The sequence below is a fragment of the Paralichthys olivaceus genome, chromosome 20 (assembly GCF_024713975.1).
Source record: "Paralichthys olivaceus isolate ysfri-2021 chromosome 20, ASM2471397v2, whole genome shotgun sequence".
NCBI lineage: Eukaryota > Metazoa > Chordata > Actinopteri > Pleuronectiformes > Paralichthyidae > Paralichthys > Paralichthys olivaceus.
The window spans coordinates 8,968,115-8,981,467 of NC_091112.1; the positions used below are offsets into that span (position 1 = coordinate 8,968,115).

At 43.6% G+C, this 13,353-nt stretch overlaps 1 protein-coding gene across 2 annotated transcripts in view; it reads left to right on the top strand.

The window, feature by feature from the left end:
• The window catches only part of pag1 (phosphoprotein membrane anchor with glycosphingolipid microdomains 1), a 46,036-nt gene that overhangs the window by 23,040 nt on the left and 9,643 nt on the right, over window positions 1-13,353 (top strand). Inside the window, exons 2-5 of one of the 2 annotated variants that reach the window (XM_020090942.2) lie at window positions 9,178-9,409; window positions 9,548-9,605; window positions 12,205-12,301; window positions 13,159-13,328. In XM_020090942.2, coding sequence (XP_019946501.2) covers window positions 9,222-9,409; window positions 9,548-9,605; window positions 12,205-12,301; window positions 13,159-13,328 — 513 coding nt within the window. In that variant the 5' untranslated portion in view covers window positions 9,178-9,221. The remainder of the gene's footprint in view (window positions 1-9,177; window positions 9,410-9,547; window positions 9,606-12,204; window positions 12,302-13,158; window positions 13,329-13,353) is intronic. The other variant, XM_020090941.2, reaches the window with a different exon arrangement.

Below are 13,353 nucleotides of genomic sequence, written 5' to 3' on the forward strand. Positions count from 1 at the left end.
GCAGGCGCCGTATCAGTCTTGTGCAATCACCTGCAGTTACTCAGGCGTGCGCTGGACGGGTTTCTACAGAAATCTCAAGAGTGCTGTCTGAAGATTGCCATGTCTTGCAGCACCCCCCCCCCCCCTTTGCTCGTATGGAGGTTGCAATGTAATTTGTTGGATGTACCCCCCCACCCACCCCAGTAGACACCATGGCCATTCACCCCAACCCCCCCAGCCACTAGCTGTTACTGATTCTAGATGTGCCCTTTGAGTTCCTGCAGGCTTCCATATTTTACCATATATTTATGGGGCAGCAGACGTGTTGAATATGCTATGGTCTGGAGAGGGAGGAGGCTCAGCGGGGGAGGACAGAGGTGAGGGATGGAGACAGAGACAAATAAAGGAGGGACAAGAACAGGGAGGGAAATAATAGGAAAGATGACAAGATGGGGGTGGGGGGGGGGGGGGTGTTATGTGAACGCGCAGTGTGTGTGCGTGTGTGTGATATTAAACCCAGCCAGTAGTATGTCTGCAAAATGCCTCACACTGAAAGGTCAGCTGCATCAGCCTCCCTCCACTCCCTCACTTTCTCGTTCCTCATTCTTGTTTATCCTCCATCTGACCTCACACCCATGCTCACACTCATGCTCACACTCATGCAGATATCACCCAGTAACATACCAGTCTTCTGTTTCCTCTTCAGCTTCAGTCGACTTGTGTCACAGTCCAAGCGTTATCGTGGGTTTTTGGGGTGCAGTCCCCTGCCCCTCGTTCCGTCTGGGTTGTCTAATAAACCCACCCCTGCTGTGGTTAGATGCTTGTAAAGACAGATCACATTTCCATTTAAGTTGCTCATCTCCTCACACACACACACACACACACACACACACACACACACACACACACACACACACACACACCTCTATTATCCCCCTCTATAGCCCTGTGGCTTTTGTCCATGAGGCTGTTGTCAAAGGAGATAAATGAAGTGTTGCATGGCGATTTTCATTGCAACAGCTCAGGGGAGGGTCTTCCAGGCTTTGGAGGAGGAAACACTTATATTGGTTTGTATGAACGGATCTCTGATAGAGACAGTTTGTGTTTACATTGTCCACGTGTCGCAGCATTTGCCGGAGCAAAGATAATGCATATTATCCAGGCATCAGTTGCTTGTCATTAACAGCTTTTAGAATGAATTACATCAATGGATTTCTCTCTCTCTCACACGGACACACATATACAAACTCACACACACAACATCCTTCATCCTTTTCCATCCACCCCAATAATCCCTTTATCTTGGTGGCTATTCACCACATAAAGGCCAATGCCACTGAATAATGATGTGGTCGTATCTACTCCTCATTCACTTTCTTGCTAATCTTCATCTCAAGGTGACGATGACAGAGTAGACGCTCAGTGTCGAATAAATCTAATCAGAGGTGTGTGTGTCTGTTCGCATGAGTTCAGATAATAATTTAATTTCCTTTCTAAAGAGGAGCTTAGTTTCAATTTAGCCAGAGATCAGGTGTCAGAATGACACTCTAACACTTGCCCTGTCCACACTCTTCTTCTTCAAATTCCCATAGTTCAACAGTTCAACGCCATCCTCCGTCCCTTCAATAGTGTTCGCCAAGAAGGTCACTTAGACTGTGAGTGACAATCCCTGAAATCATTACAACAATCCATCTCTCTGTTTTTTTCACGCTCAACGCACCCATTTACACATACGGATGACACGCCTGGCTGGTTTGTTTAATCGCTGTAAATTGCTCTGGTGCACAATCACTGAAGTCGCTTTTGTCTTAGCGTTCTCATTATTAGCCGAGCGGCAGCACCGTCGCAAAGCCAATCAGTTCGAGACAATATCGGAACGCGTGCTGGAACAAGGGGAATAAAACTGCTTTGTCAGGAGATTAAAAAAAAAGTATTTTCTCACTTCCCTAAATTTCAATTGAACTTGTTTGCTAAGCAGAAACCACAGCCGGCTTTTACCATGGTCTCTGCATTTCATATTCAGAGGGCAGTTGTAGCAGCAGCCAGGATTCTTATTAGTTGCTGAAAGTAATGTTCTACCAATGGGTAGTGCTGTACAATCTATCTAAATGCAATCACAATTGCAATTGTGGTTTTAGAAGTAGAAGATTTTGCATTTTAAATTTGTTTCAAAGTTCATAAGTTGTATAAGTAAGTATGTTCAAGAATTATACTTTAAAAATGATCAGTAATCTTTAAATTTTCTTTGATAGCCAAAATACCACTTGTTTATTATGACATGTAGCCCTACCACTGCGGGTGAAGTTCTTAACTCTCACAATACACATCCCCTTTTTCCTGAGCAGAGGGTGTGTGCAGTCAAGCTGAAATAGAAATAGATTAATCAAGTGTGTAGACGAGAGGAAAGGAGGGAGGGAGAGAAGAGGAACTGAAATAGAAAGGTTTCAATTTTTGGATGGTAAGAATATTTGTTCCATCTCAGACACAGACACACACACACACACACACACACACACACACACACACACTCACGGAATCAAGTCAGGTAATTTAAATGCAAAGTAATGGCCTGAGGTATTTGTTACATTGAAAAGACAATAACAGGGTGGATGAACTGGGAGAAAGTAAAAAAGACATAATGACACAATTATGAGCTTATTTGTTTTGTAAGTGAGGTTCTGATATTGTCTTTATCCCCCAAATTCATTCTGTAAGCAAAAAGCCAAAGGGGAAGTAACATCTTTGTGTTTGTTCAGTTTAAACACAGAAGTTTCTGGTTGTGTTGTGTTCTGAAGACGCAACCAGTGACCACGAGAGGAAGACAGGAAACGTATATTTCCCATGGGGCTGTGCAACATTAACTACAGGCAGATTTTACAGACGCACACATGTTTATACAGTCCCTGCCCACACACACGCACACACACACACACACACACACACACACACAGAGCCTCTGTGGAGCGTAATGGCTCTGTCCCGGACAGGATACTTATGGAGAGGGGAGGCTCTGTCATTTATGGTGAAGACAGAAGACACATGTTGCTGTTTGTGCGGCTCTTCGGCTGTTGAGATTCAGGAGCGAACAGAAGGTTGAATTCTTTCCTCCGTTCAACCACCGGTCCGTCCTGTAGTCCTGTAAAATGCAGAGAAGCACGGTTGTGAAGGATTTTATCATAAGCTGCTTTCAGACATGCACTGAAGTCTAGATGTTCTTCTGTCTGATGTCTGAAAATAAACATGCAGTGAAAAGAACAGAACAGGGAATTAAAACATATTTTCTTACATTTTTTTTAATGAAAGATACGATTTTTGGTTGCATGGCTGTCATCTCTCTTTCGATCGTTCAGGAAGAGAAAATGCTTCATATTTCGTTTTTATGTCCCAGTGGGAGTTTGATACAGAAGCTGCTTCTACTGAGTTCTACATATAGACGGATGAAAATGTAACACAGATACGTGTAATATGAGAGAGGGCAGGTTAGAGTGCAAGGAGCCTTGCTAAATTATGCAGTCTCAACTTCCCCATTTAGGGACGATGGATCAATTTCTCATGCTAAAACCATTAACCCCTCGGATGGGCAGTGTTGCCATGGCAACACGAATCATGTCCCTTGTTCAGAAGCACCTGTTTTCATGCTTGTGGAAACAACCGGACATGGGCGCACATGCAGAGATGGTGATTACTTATTGAGACAGAGACTGATCAGAGCGCGCACACACACACACACACACACACACACACACACACACACACACACACACACACACACACACACACTCTCTCTCTCTCTCTACATGTATGACCTGGCACATGTGGGTTTTTATTTTAGCATTGATGTGTTTAACAGATATGACTGTCTATCTGTGTGTTTCTAATCACAGTCTCAGTCAGTGAGGACAGGATCCCACTTGCACTGCAGTCTGTGGGGAGTTGTATTTCAGTGTGTGTAATGATTGATGTGTCATTATGACTATGTCCATCTGTGTGTGTGTTCATTGCTTTTCTTTTCTTTCTGTATTTCCTTATCTGCTTCTTTATCTCCGTACTCATCCTTCTAGTTGTCTCTCTCCCTCTTTCTTGTTGTTTTCCTCTTTTTTTTATTTTCCATTTTCTCTGCTCCTGGCAGTGGTCCCCTATCTGTCTTCTCCCCTCCCCCATCATCCAAATGGCCCTCCGGTCAGGACACAAGATGGTCAGTGGTGTGTGTGTGTGTGTGTGTGTGTGTGTGTGTGTGTGTGAAGCGTCCATGTTCATTGTTTTTATGTTGACCATTTTGTTCTCACAGATGAGCAATAAGGATGGAGCCCAAACCAGTTCTTTAAAACAAGCATTACAATTTTACAACAACCCACATCCTGTCTCTACACCGTAGAGTGATAATAAATAAGGAACATATTATTAATTAAAAGTAATCTCAGTTGTTAATATTATACATGTGAAATAAGAAGTTAAGATTACAAATATAATACATAACCGTAATTAACCAAAACTGAACAAGAGGAGATAAAAATAAAATAATAAAGAGGCACATAACAAAACGCATACATACAGTTTATATATGTGTTTTGCTATATTCCTCTTTGTGTATGCAGCTGTGGCTCAGGAGTTAAAGTGGGTCAGTTTGATCATCATATCATCTGGTCTGCATGCTTAAAGAGAGATGCATAACAGAGCGCTGCATAAATGCACGTGTGAATGTGACTCGTAGTGTAAAATGCTTTGAGTCGTGAAGATTAAAGCTCCAAATAAACACAAGTCCATTTACTGTCAATGATTCATGCTCAGTTTGGTACAAAGTGTGTATTCCTGCCAAAATAACATCAATACAGAGACCCTGCAGAGTGCTGTGTTGTTGTTATGAAGACAAAGGTCTTTGGGTCGTGCACATCCTTGCAGAACCACAAAGTGTGGTACTGTAAAGTGTGTGTGTGTGGGGGTCACTAAATGTGCAGTGTGTGCACCTAAACCTATTTAAAGTAGCACTTTTGCATACATTGCATTTTCATACTCCAAACAATCGCACAAAAAGATAGTCTCTGCGAATGAAGCAGAAATTCTCATTGTCTGGAATAAACTTCAGTCATCACTTTCTTCCTCCCCAACTCCTTTTATAATTTTAGAAACGTTACTTAGAGCCTCCTGCAGTTCTCCACACAACACGTGCATGACTTCTGAAAGAAAAGTTGAGGCTTCCCCCCCCCCCTGAAAAAACTGGATTATTTATTATTGTGGAAATGCCTCTGGCTCTGCGATGAGAAGCTTCCCGGGGCTCATTTCTCAGCAGCCATCCAGCTGTAAACCCTCCCTCCGCCTGCCTGCAGTGCACCCGGAGGACCCTGCCGAGGGAGATGTCAGACACCCACACAGGCATCTGCAGAAGCTGAAGCACTGCTTTACCCGTGGATGTTAATTCTCTGTTTTTTTTCTCCCCCACTGTCTTTCACTGCTGTCCAACAGCTTGTCCAACAGATGAAACACACACACACACACACACTGCACTGCACTGCACTGCCTGGCTGGTACGCTTCATTTCAGTGTCAGGTAGGGGCTCTGCCTGTAGAGCAGAAAGGCTCACGCTGGATTCCTTGCCTCTTTGACTCCGGTTTCTTGCTTGGTAGCCTGGATGAAGCTTGTGGTTAGTATTGGCCCTATATGTGTGTGTGTGTGTTTGTGTGTACAGCTGGGTGAGGGCAGAATTTGGATTTCTGCCTTTAACTCCCAAAACACATTCCTCACCAAATGGATTTTCCAGTCCGTTATGTTCTGCACCATTAATCAGAGGACAGTCACACCGATTGTCTCTCCCTCCAAGGCTTCTGTTTTCTCTCATCAAAGTCTGGAAGTGCCGGGAGATGGAGGATGACAACATAAGAGAGCCGAGTTGTAGTCTTTGGCTCGCTGTGTTGTATCACATGGCGGTGTGGTGGTGGCCCGCGAGGAGTTTTCCGCCCTGGAAAATCTCCAAGCTTTTATATGTGGTATTTAGGAATGAAGGGTGTCTTCTCAGGGAAAAATATAGATGTTTTTGCTCCACACATATTTTCTACTCGGCAGGAAAGTATGTCAGAAATGTAATCCGATCTGTGTTTGTACATCCAAGGTTCCTCATACCATTTGATTAAATGAAGCCAAAATATCCTGGATACAAACGCTGCCCTCTTGTGTATTTGGAGCCAGAGTCTGTGCAGTAGTGATCGGGGGATTGAGCCATGATGGCGAGGTCCGTCGACCATTTGTCTCAGCTTTCAGTCGTGACCTTTTACCCTGTTTCTATAGCATGAAGTAATAAAAGCAAACGTAATGGAAACATTTGCACTTGAACACATCAGTGTGATAAGAACTCCTCAAAATTAGCAAAACCATCTTTGAGAAAAAATTCTTTGACATCGACTTTATACTTTGGAACATGTCCCATCCACTCACATCGAGGAGGTGGGATTTAGGTGGCAATCATCAAGCTTGGGCTTTACTTATGCGGGGGTTTAAAACATGGCGGTGCAACAGTGGAAGAGAACTCCACTTGTAGACATGTTTGGCTCTCTCAATGCTAATGAAGGCATGATTCTTATTGTCAGGAGATTATACACTAATATTATTTTCCATTTCAAAGCACAGAGCGTAATTGAACAGAGACAGATGCTGCCAATCATACACAAGCACTTATCATCCTGTGATGAAATTAAAATATGATAACGATATGAGTAACACGACCAGCTGGGGAAAACCACAGGATGTGGTTGAAAGCTTCATTTAAAAAATATTGAAATTTAGCAACTTTCCCCTGAACAGTTTTGCTTCATCATCTTCGTTATCAACCTCTTTCTCTGTACGTTGCATTCAAAAAATGATTCCACTTTTATTACATTTTCTCTCTCTTCCACCGTTAAATAGCGCTGGTGGCTAGAAGAGAACGTTGCCATGGTGACACGGTGCCGTGGCAGCCGGTAATTATTCTGATTTAGATGCCAGCGGAGACGCACATGAGCTGGCACACCGTGGCAGATAGTGACACCTGGATACGAATCACTCAGCCGAAAGCAGCTGAGGAATCTTTTAGGCATTAGTCAAAACTGTGTTTTGACCACACAGGACAAACTTACCTGTGGGGTGACAGCAGTGATTCAGAGGTGTGGCAGTAAGAGTCATGTACAACACTGAACGGTTTGATGAATACAGCAGATATCATATGTTGAATCATATGATACATGGATGATGTCACCTGGTTGCTATCCTCTCACACGGTCAATAAAATGGATATCGTGTGTGTGTGTGTGTGTGTGTGTGTACTTATATGTTTGTGACAACCATTTTGAGCACAGACTTTACGGCGCAAGGACATTTTTGCACCAAAATTTAGCGAGCAAGACATTGTCAAGTCGTCCACTAGCAGCCGTCAGCGCGCATTCATGTGTCGTGGACGTATGGCCTAGACGAGCGGGCCGATGTGAGGGGGTGGGATGTATCGGTTTCATATTTTGAAAGTGTAGCCTGCTTTTGTTAGCTTTTTGATTGGTCAGGATTGCCAACCCTAGCTTTGAGACTTGCTTTTATTGGTATAGGGTTAGAATTAGGGTAAGGGCTTGTATTAGGTATTTAGTTGCGATCTAAGATAGAAGTACAAGAATGTGTGCTTGTGTTGTTACTGCTTTGGAGCTTACAAAACACAATCACACACACAACTCTCTCTCTCATACTTGCACAGCTCCCACTTTAGGGCATAAACACACCTGTAGTACCTGTACACACACACACACACACACAGAACACAACCACCGACCCAGGATAATATTCAGCTCAGTGCTTTTTATTTCCCCTAAGCAGTAATCCTCCCCCCTCTCGTTTTCTTTTTTTATCAGCTCGCTTCCAGACGAGGCCGACCTCACTTATCATCCACGGTGTCAAGGTACGGTTCTGTTTGCCTCTCTCCGTCCATGTGTGGCCTGAGCCCTGGTGTACTTTTCACCACAACCGGCGTTCCAACAAAAACAGGAATCCCTCCGCGGCCTTTGGAAGAGGCGGTAAAATTTGGCTCGTGCAGCTTCGCCTTGAAAATTCATCGCTGCTCGGAGACATTTCCCCCAACTCCCACATTCCCCAGTCTCATTAGCATAGGCAGGAGAGGTACACCACCGGCACAAAATACACAAACTCAGTAGTCACACGCACATACTAGACAGGAGTTTGGCTCATGCACATAGACCAGGAGAAAACAGACATGGGAAGATGGATTGTCATATTTTTGTCAGCGACCACTGGGAGGTCGGCTGTAGCTGTCTCTTCTGCTGATGGAGAGGAGCAGGGCATAAAGATAGATGGTCATAAATGTCCCTTTTTCGGTGCTCACTGTCAGTACGTCACCTTTTCTGTCTGATTTCCTTTTCCTTCTTTCTCCACATCCCTCTCTTCTACACACACACACACACACACTCTGACAAGCAGCACACACACATGGTGGCATGCAAACCAACCACTCCACCTTTATTTGTTTTTTGGGGGGCTCAGAGAAGCACCCAACCGAGTCTCCGCCCGCCGTGACTCACCACACAGCCTCATAAATCAACCGTCATAACATCGGCAGTTCCATCAGTGCAGCGAAACACAACTTTGGCTGTTAGAAGGGGGGGACGTGATGAGGTTGCTGAGGCCAGATGCCGGTGGTGGAGGAGGCTCTGGTTTGGTGTGAGGTTCCACTGCACCAGACTGAGACAGAGCTCTGTCTGCAGTGCAGTCCGACACTGCTCTATGCTGCCACCTTCTGGCCATGTTTGATCACAGGCTGCAGTTGAGCTGCTGGTGAACGATGCACAGATTTGATGTTGATGTCATCATGAGTGTTTCCTCTGCAACCAAAGCCTGATGCAGCTAATCTCTCTTTTGCACAGGTTCAATTCAATGAAAAGTTGTTCTGCATAAATAACTGATGGACGGATTTGTTGTTGCTCATTTCATAACATTCAAGAGTCTCAGTCAAAGTTTGACTTTATCCTTGAATAAACAGATTTTATCCTCCCCTAGATATTTCATCTGATTTTAAGGTTATGTGATTCATGCAGTTGTCTATAAATCCCTGTCGTTCAAAGATGTTGAAGCTGCTCCCAAAAATTCCTTTTTGGTGATTTATTTAAGTTTTCTAATGGATTTTTATTTGGAATAACAAAATCTTGTTTTCTTTTTCCCTCCCTCCCCTCTCGTCAGCAGGAACCTGTCCGATGACCTCTCCTCCAACAGTGTGATGCGTCATGGCTCCGGTGCTGAGTGGAGTGTGGTGGGGGCCAGAGGCGGGCGTCGTCGGGTCGGGGGCGGCAGCTGCCACCGGGGTGGCATCGTGGCTTGGCAGTGAGCAGCTGGTCCTGGTTGTCACCCTCAGCACCCTTACTGTCCTGCTACTGGTGTCCGTGCTGCTGCTGCTCTGTGCTAGCTGCCAGGGGTGAGCACCATCCTCCACACACACACACACAAAATAAGGTTTCATTTAAAATCCAGTGTGCGACAGAACACAAGCAAAACCCAGAACATTCACATCTTATCTTTTCTGTCTTCTCTGATCTCTCCACTCGTCTCTCAGGCAGAAGAAAGCAGCCAATGGACATCAAGCAGGAGACCACGACAACCTCATGAATGGAGTGAGTCTGATTCTTCCTGCAACATACTAGAGCAAATTTAAACTCCAGTTTCTGTATTTTCTGAAATTAGGTTTCTGGTTTCACTTGTTATATTTTGCTATTTTTTGTGTGTCCATACATTCTTTACAAACACACACGCTCTCTTACTCTCTGGGTAAACAATAATGTGTTACCATGGATGTTTTATAAGATGAAGTCAGAATTTAGTTTAGAAACTCAAAAAACAAGAAACTATGTTAATTCTGCTGTTAGACATTAAATAACTGAATCCATGAAAACGTGTTGAGACGTGTTCTCTTGTTCAAATATGTAGCGGTACATGTAGAAGCATGCACGCACACACACACACACACCCACGCACACACACTCCTCCTGACATTTGCCTTCTAACCCACTTTCATCACACAGACACAGTGCTACACACAAAAACATCTCCTCCCTACACTCTCCATGGCTGACAGCCTGCAGTTGTTAGCAAGATTGTTTCTAAAATGTCTAAGTTGCATGAGGAAGCTAACTGGCAGCCAAAAGAGAAGTCAGGTTCGCCTTTTGTAATTTACTGCAAAATAAACATAATTTAAATGCAGAAGTCTGAACAATGAATAATGTGAGTATAAATCAACAGCTCATGGTGCGTTTCTTTTTATGAAGTTGAAAATGAAATTAAATCCAATTTAAAAAAAAAAGTAATTATGCACAACACTGTGGAAAAACCTACATATTCAGTTTTAATAGAGTTGACCTTTGCTCTTGCTGAGTATCTAACTCTCATTATGATGTCGGAGTCTCATTGAACATGGCCTCACAGACAGTTATTTCTCCCATAATTCAGATGATTCAGTCACCAAGAAACATTTAAATGAGACAAACACTTATCTTCCACACACTAAGAGACACCCACTCTGTCTCTCCCTCTGGGGCCTTTTCTGCATGTATGTATGCGTGTGTCTGTCTGTCTGTGTGTGTGTGTGTGTGTGTGTGTGTGTGTGTGTGTGTGTGTGTGTGTGTGTGTGTGTGTGTGTGTGTGTATTTGATGGATAGCTTCACAATAACATTAACAGCAGCACGATTGTGGGGTAGTCACACAGTTTCTGGAAACAGACTATGTCACAGGCTGACAAGTTAAATGTCGGGTCTTTGTCTGTGTAGATGATTAGTTTGACTTGTCCTTACTCGCCTGCAATCGGTTTGATTGTCTCTGTGGCCACGTCCTAACGCCATAAAGGAAATCTGTCCATCACGTCTCATACGTCCCCTTCATTCACACAAAACATGAGACTTTTTTTAACCTCAAGGGTACAAATTTAGTGTCTCATTCAGTTCTTATGTCTTCTCCAGTCAAAAAAGACTTGTATTAAGTTGAGAAGCTCCCACATTCCTCTTGAGTCTGAAACAAAAGAAAAACATAAGCGATACTCGGGTCATAAAATAGTTAAACATTACATCATAGACATCAACAGTTATGACAGTAGATGACCACTAGGTGGGGATGTGGAGCTTCTGATGCACACCCTCACAGAAGCAAAACAACAAACCTGAACAAAGAGAATCATGAGTTACACCAGTCAGTGTACTGTCACAGTGCCTATAAGCTGTTGGCAGTGAGCGACGGAGTCGTACCTCTGCCTGTGGAAACAACAGAGTTCATGATTAAAGTGCACGCTCATAAATCCTACAGGTGCTCAGCTGTGTTACTTAGCCCAGTTTCTTTTCAGCGACTGGTATCGGCCGTTGATGAGAGTGTTTGATTTGATTCGACTCTGTGGAGGCTGATGAAACCGGCTCAGTGGGTTCTTGCATTAGTTTAATTAGAGCTGCAGAGTTTGCAGTGAGATGTAGTGAACGGGCAAACAGCCTTCAAGTGGAGGACATGGGCTCTGCTGAAGTGTCCTTGAGCAGCAGTGAATCCCTGCCGGCCTCAGGGTTATTAGCTCTGCAGCTTTCCTGTAGATGGAGGGGAGGTAAAAAAGATGTTTGTTGTTACCCATAATTCTGCCGTTTTACTCTCCTCTGCCAAAACTGTGCAATTATTTCTATCTTAGCGTCAGTGCATCTAATAATTAATGATTCAACCTGACATCAAAATGAGATGTATCTGTAAGTCAGGATAAAAAGATGGATGTCAGATCAACTCAGCCTCTCATGAACCCAACTACAACCAACTGAGATTACGAGACAACAGCAGCAGCGTATCTTCATTAGGCACGAGTCAGTTTTGATTTTTAGACGTGCAGAAAGCTATCTTTAGATACATACGGCATTTATTGAGGCATGCATAATGTACTGATGATGAGCATTAAGTGAACATGATTATGATATGAGTGGATAAAGGAAACAGGGAAGTGTGAAAACCACAATCAGTTCTGCAAATGTGAGTTTTGAGAAGATCCAGAGAATAATGTTCCTCCATCCTGCTGCACAGAGGTGTGAAACTCATCCACCCTGTGCTCGCTGACAAGTGCAGACTCCTGCTCCTTTCTGGAATTAAACTTTGCAACGCTTTTTGGTGTGACTTCTTTATGTAATGCTGTAACTTTTGTCAGCACTGCCTGTGAGTCATGAACCAGAAGTGACTAACGTCTTGTGCTTTGTTCTGCAGGTGTCAGAGAGAGAGACGATCAGCCAATCAGCAGAGAGTCCGGTGACGGACGTGGGCGTCAGCAGCTCCCACAATGGTCCTCTAACCAGCGGTACAAGTAAGCAAGGATTGTTTGTTTAGCTTATTTTAAATAAGATATATTCAGGTTCACAATTTTCATTTTTGTTATTAAAAGGTTTACATGTAATTTTAACAAAACATCACTTTCCTCATACTGTCAATTGCTGCAGCTCCTCTTTTCAGCCTCTGTCTGAAACAGCCCCTGTCTCTTTAAGTCCCCTGATAAAGCCCAGTCTGCTCTGATTGGCTAGCTGCCCCACTCTGTTGTGATTGGTCACCAGTGCTGGTAGAAAATATCGGCCTCCTCTCTTGCTTTACCTGGCTTGGTTAGGGTGCGTGCCAGACTAGTTGCTAGACGTGCGATATGCATGTGGAAGCATTAGCCGAACCACTGATGAAGGTCTCAGGAGCTTCGGTAGAGGAGCTCACTTTACTGCAGACTTTGGGTTTTTTAACTTTTAAATATAATAATATAATAAGAAAAACACAGAAAATCTGTCATATGTCTCCTTCAGATAAAAGCTATTTAATGCTAGAGACATTTAGAGACACGTAAGTGCAACAGGTTCTGTTCAATAGTTTTATATATTCAGCTTCATGAAATAATATTTACTTTGCAACCCTTCTTATGCTACATTTTGGACCTCAGCTGTTGTGTTGTGGGTAAATGTATGAAACGTTATTAGTCATAGTCATTAGTCATTTAACCTAGATGGGTCCTTATCATTAGTAGCAGGATGCTGGAAATAGTAAACGATGTATTCTGCCTGACTCATTACCAAACTACTTTGAAATAAATTGTAAAAACAAATCTTGTTTTTCATGAAAAACATGTAAAGGTCATGAAACAAGTGTTTACTCACCCTGTCTCTCTTTTTGTCTCTGCCCCACCAGTCCTCACAGACACACAGGACACCAGTCCTCATCCGTCTGAGGAGATGCTCTCCAGCCAATCAGAGCTCAGGTCCTCCAAGTGTCCTCAGGACCGTGAGCTTCCCAGAATCCCTCCCAACAATGCCCTTATCGGGGACGGACCCCCAGCCTCAGGGGACAGCACCTATGAGGTCAGTGTTTAAAGTCACCTCGCAA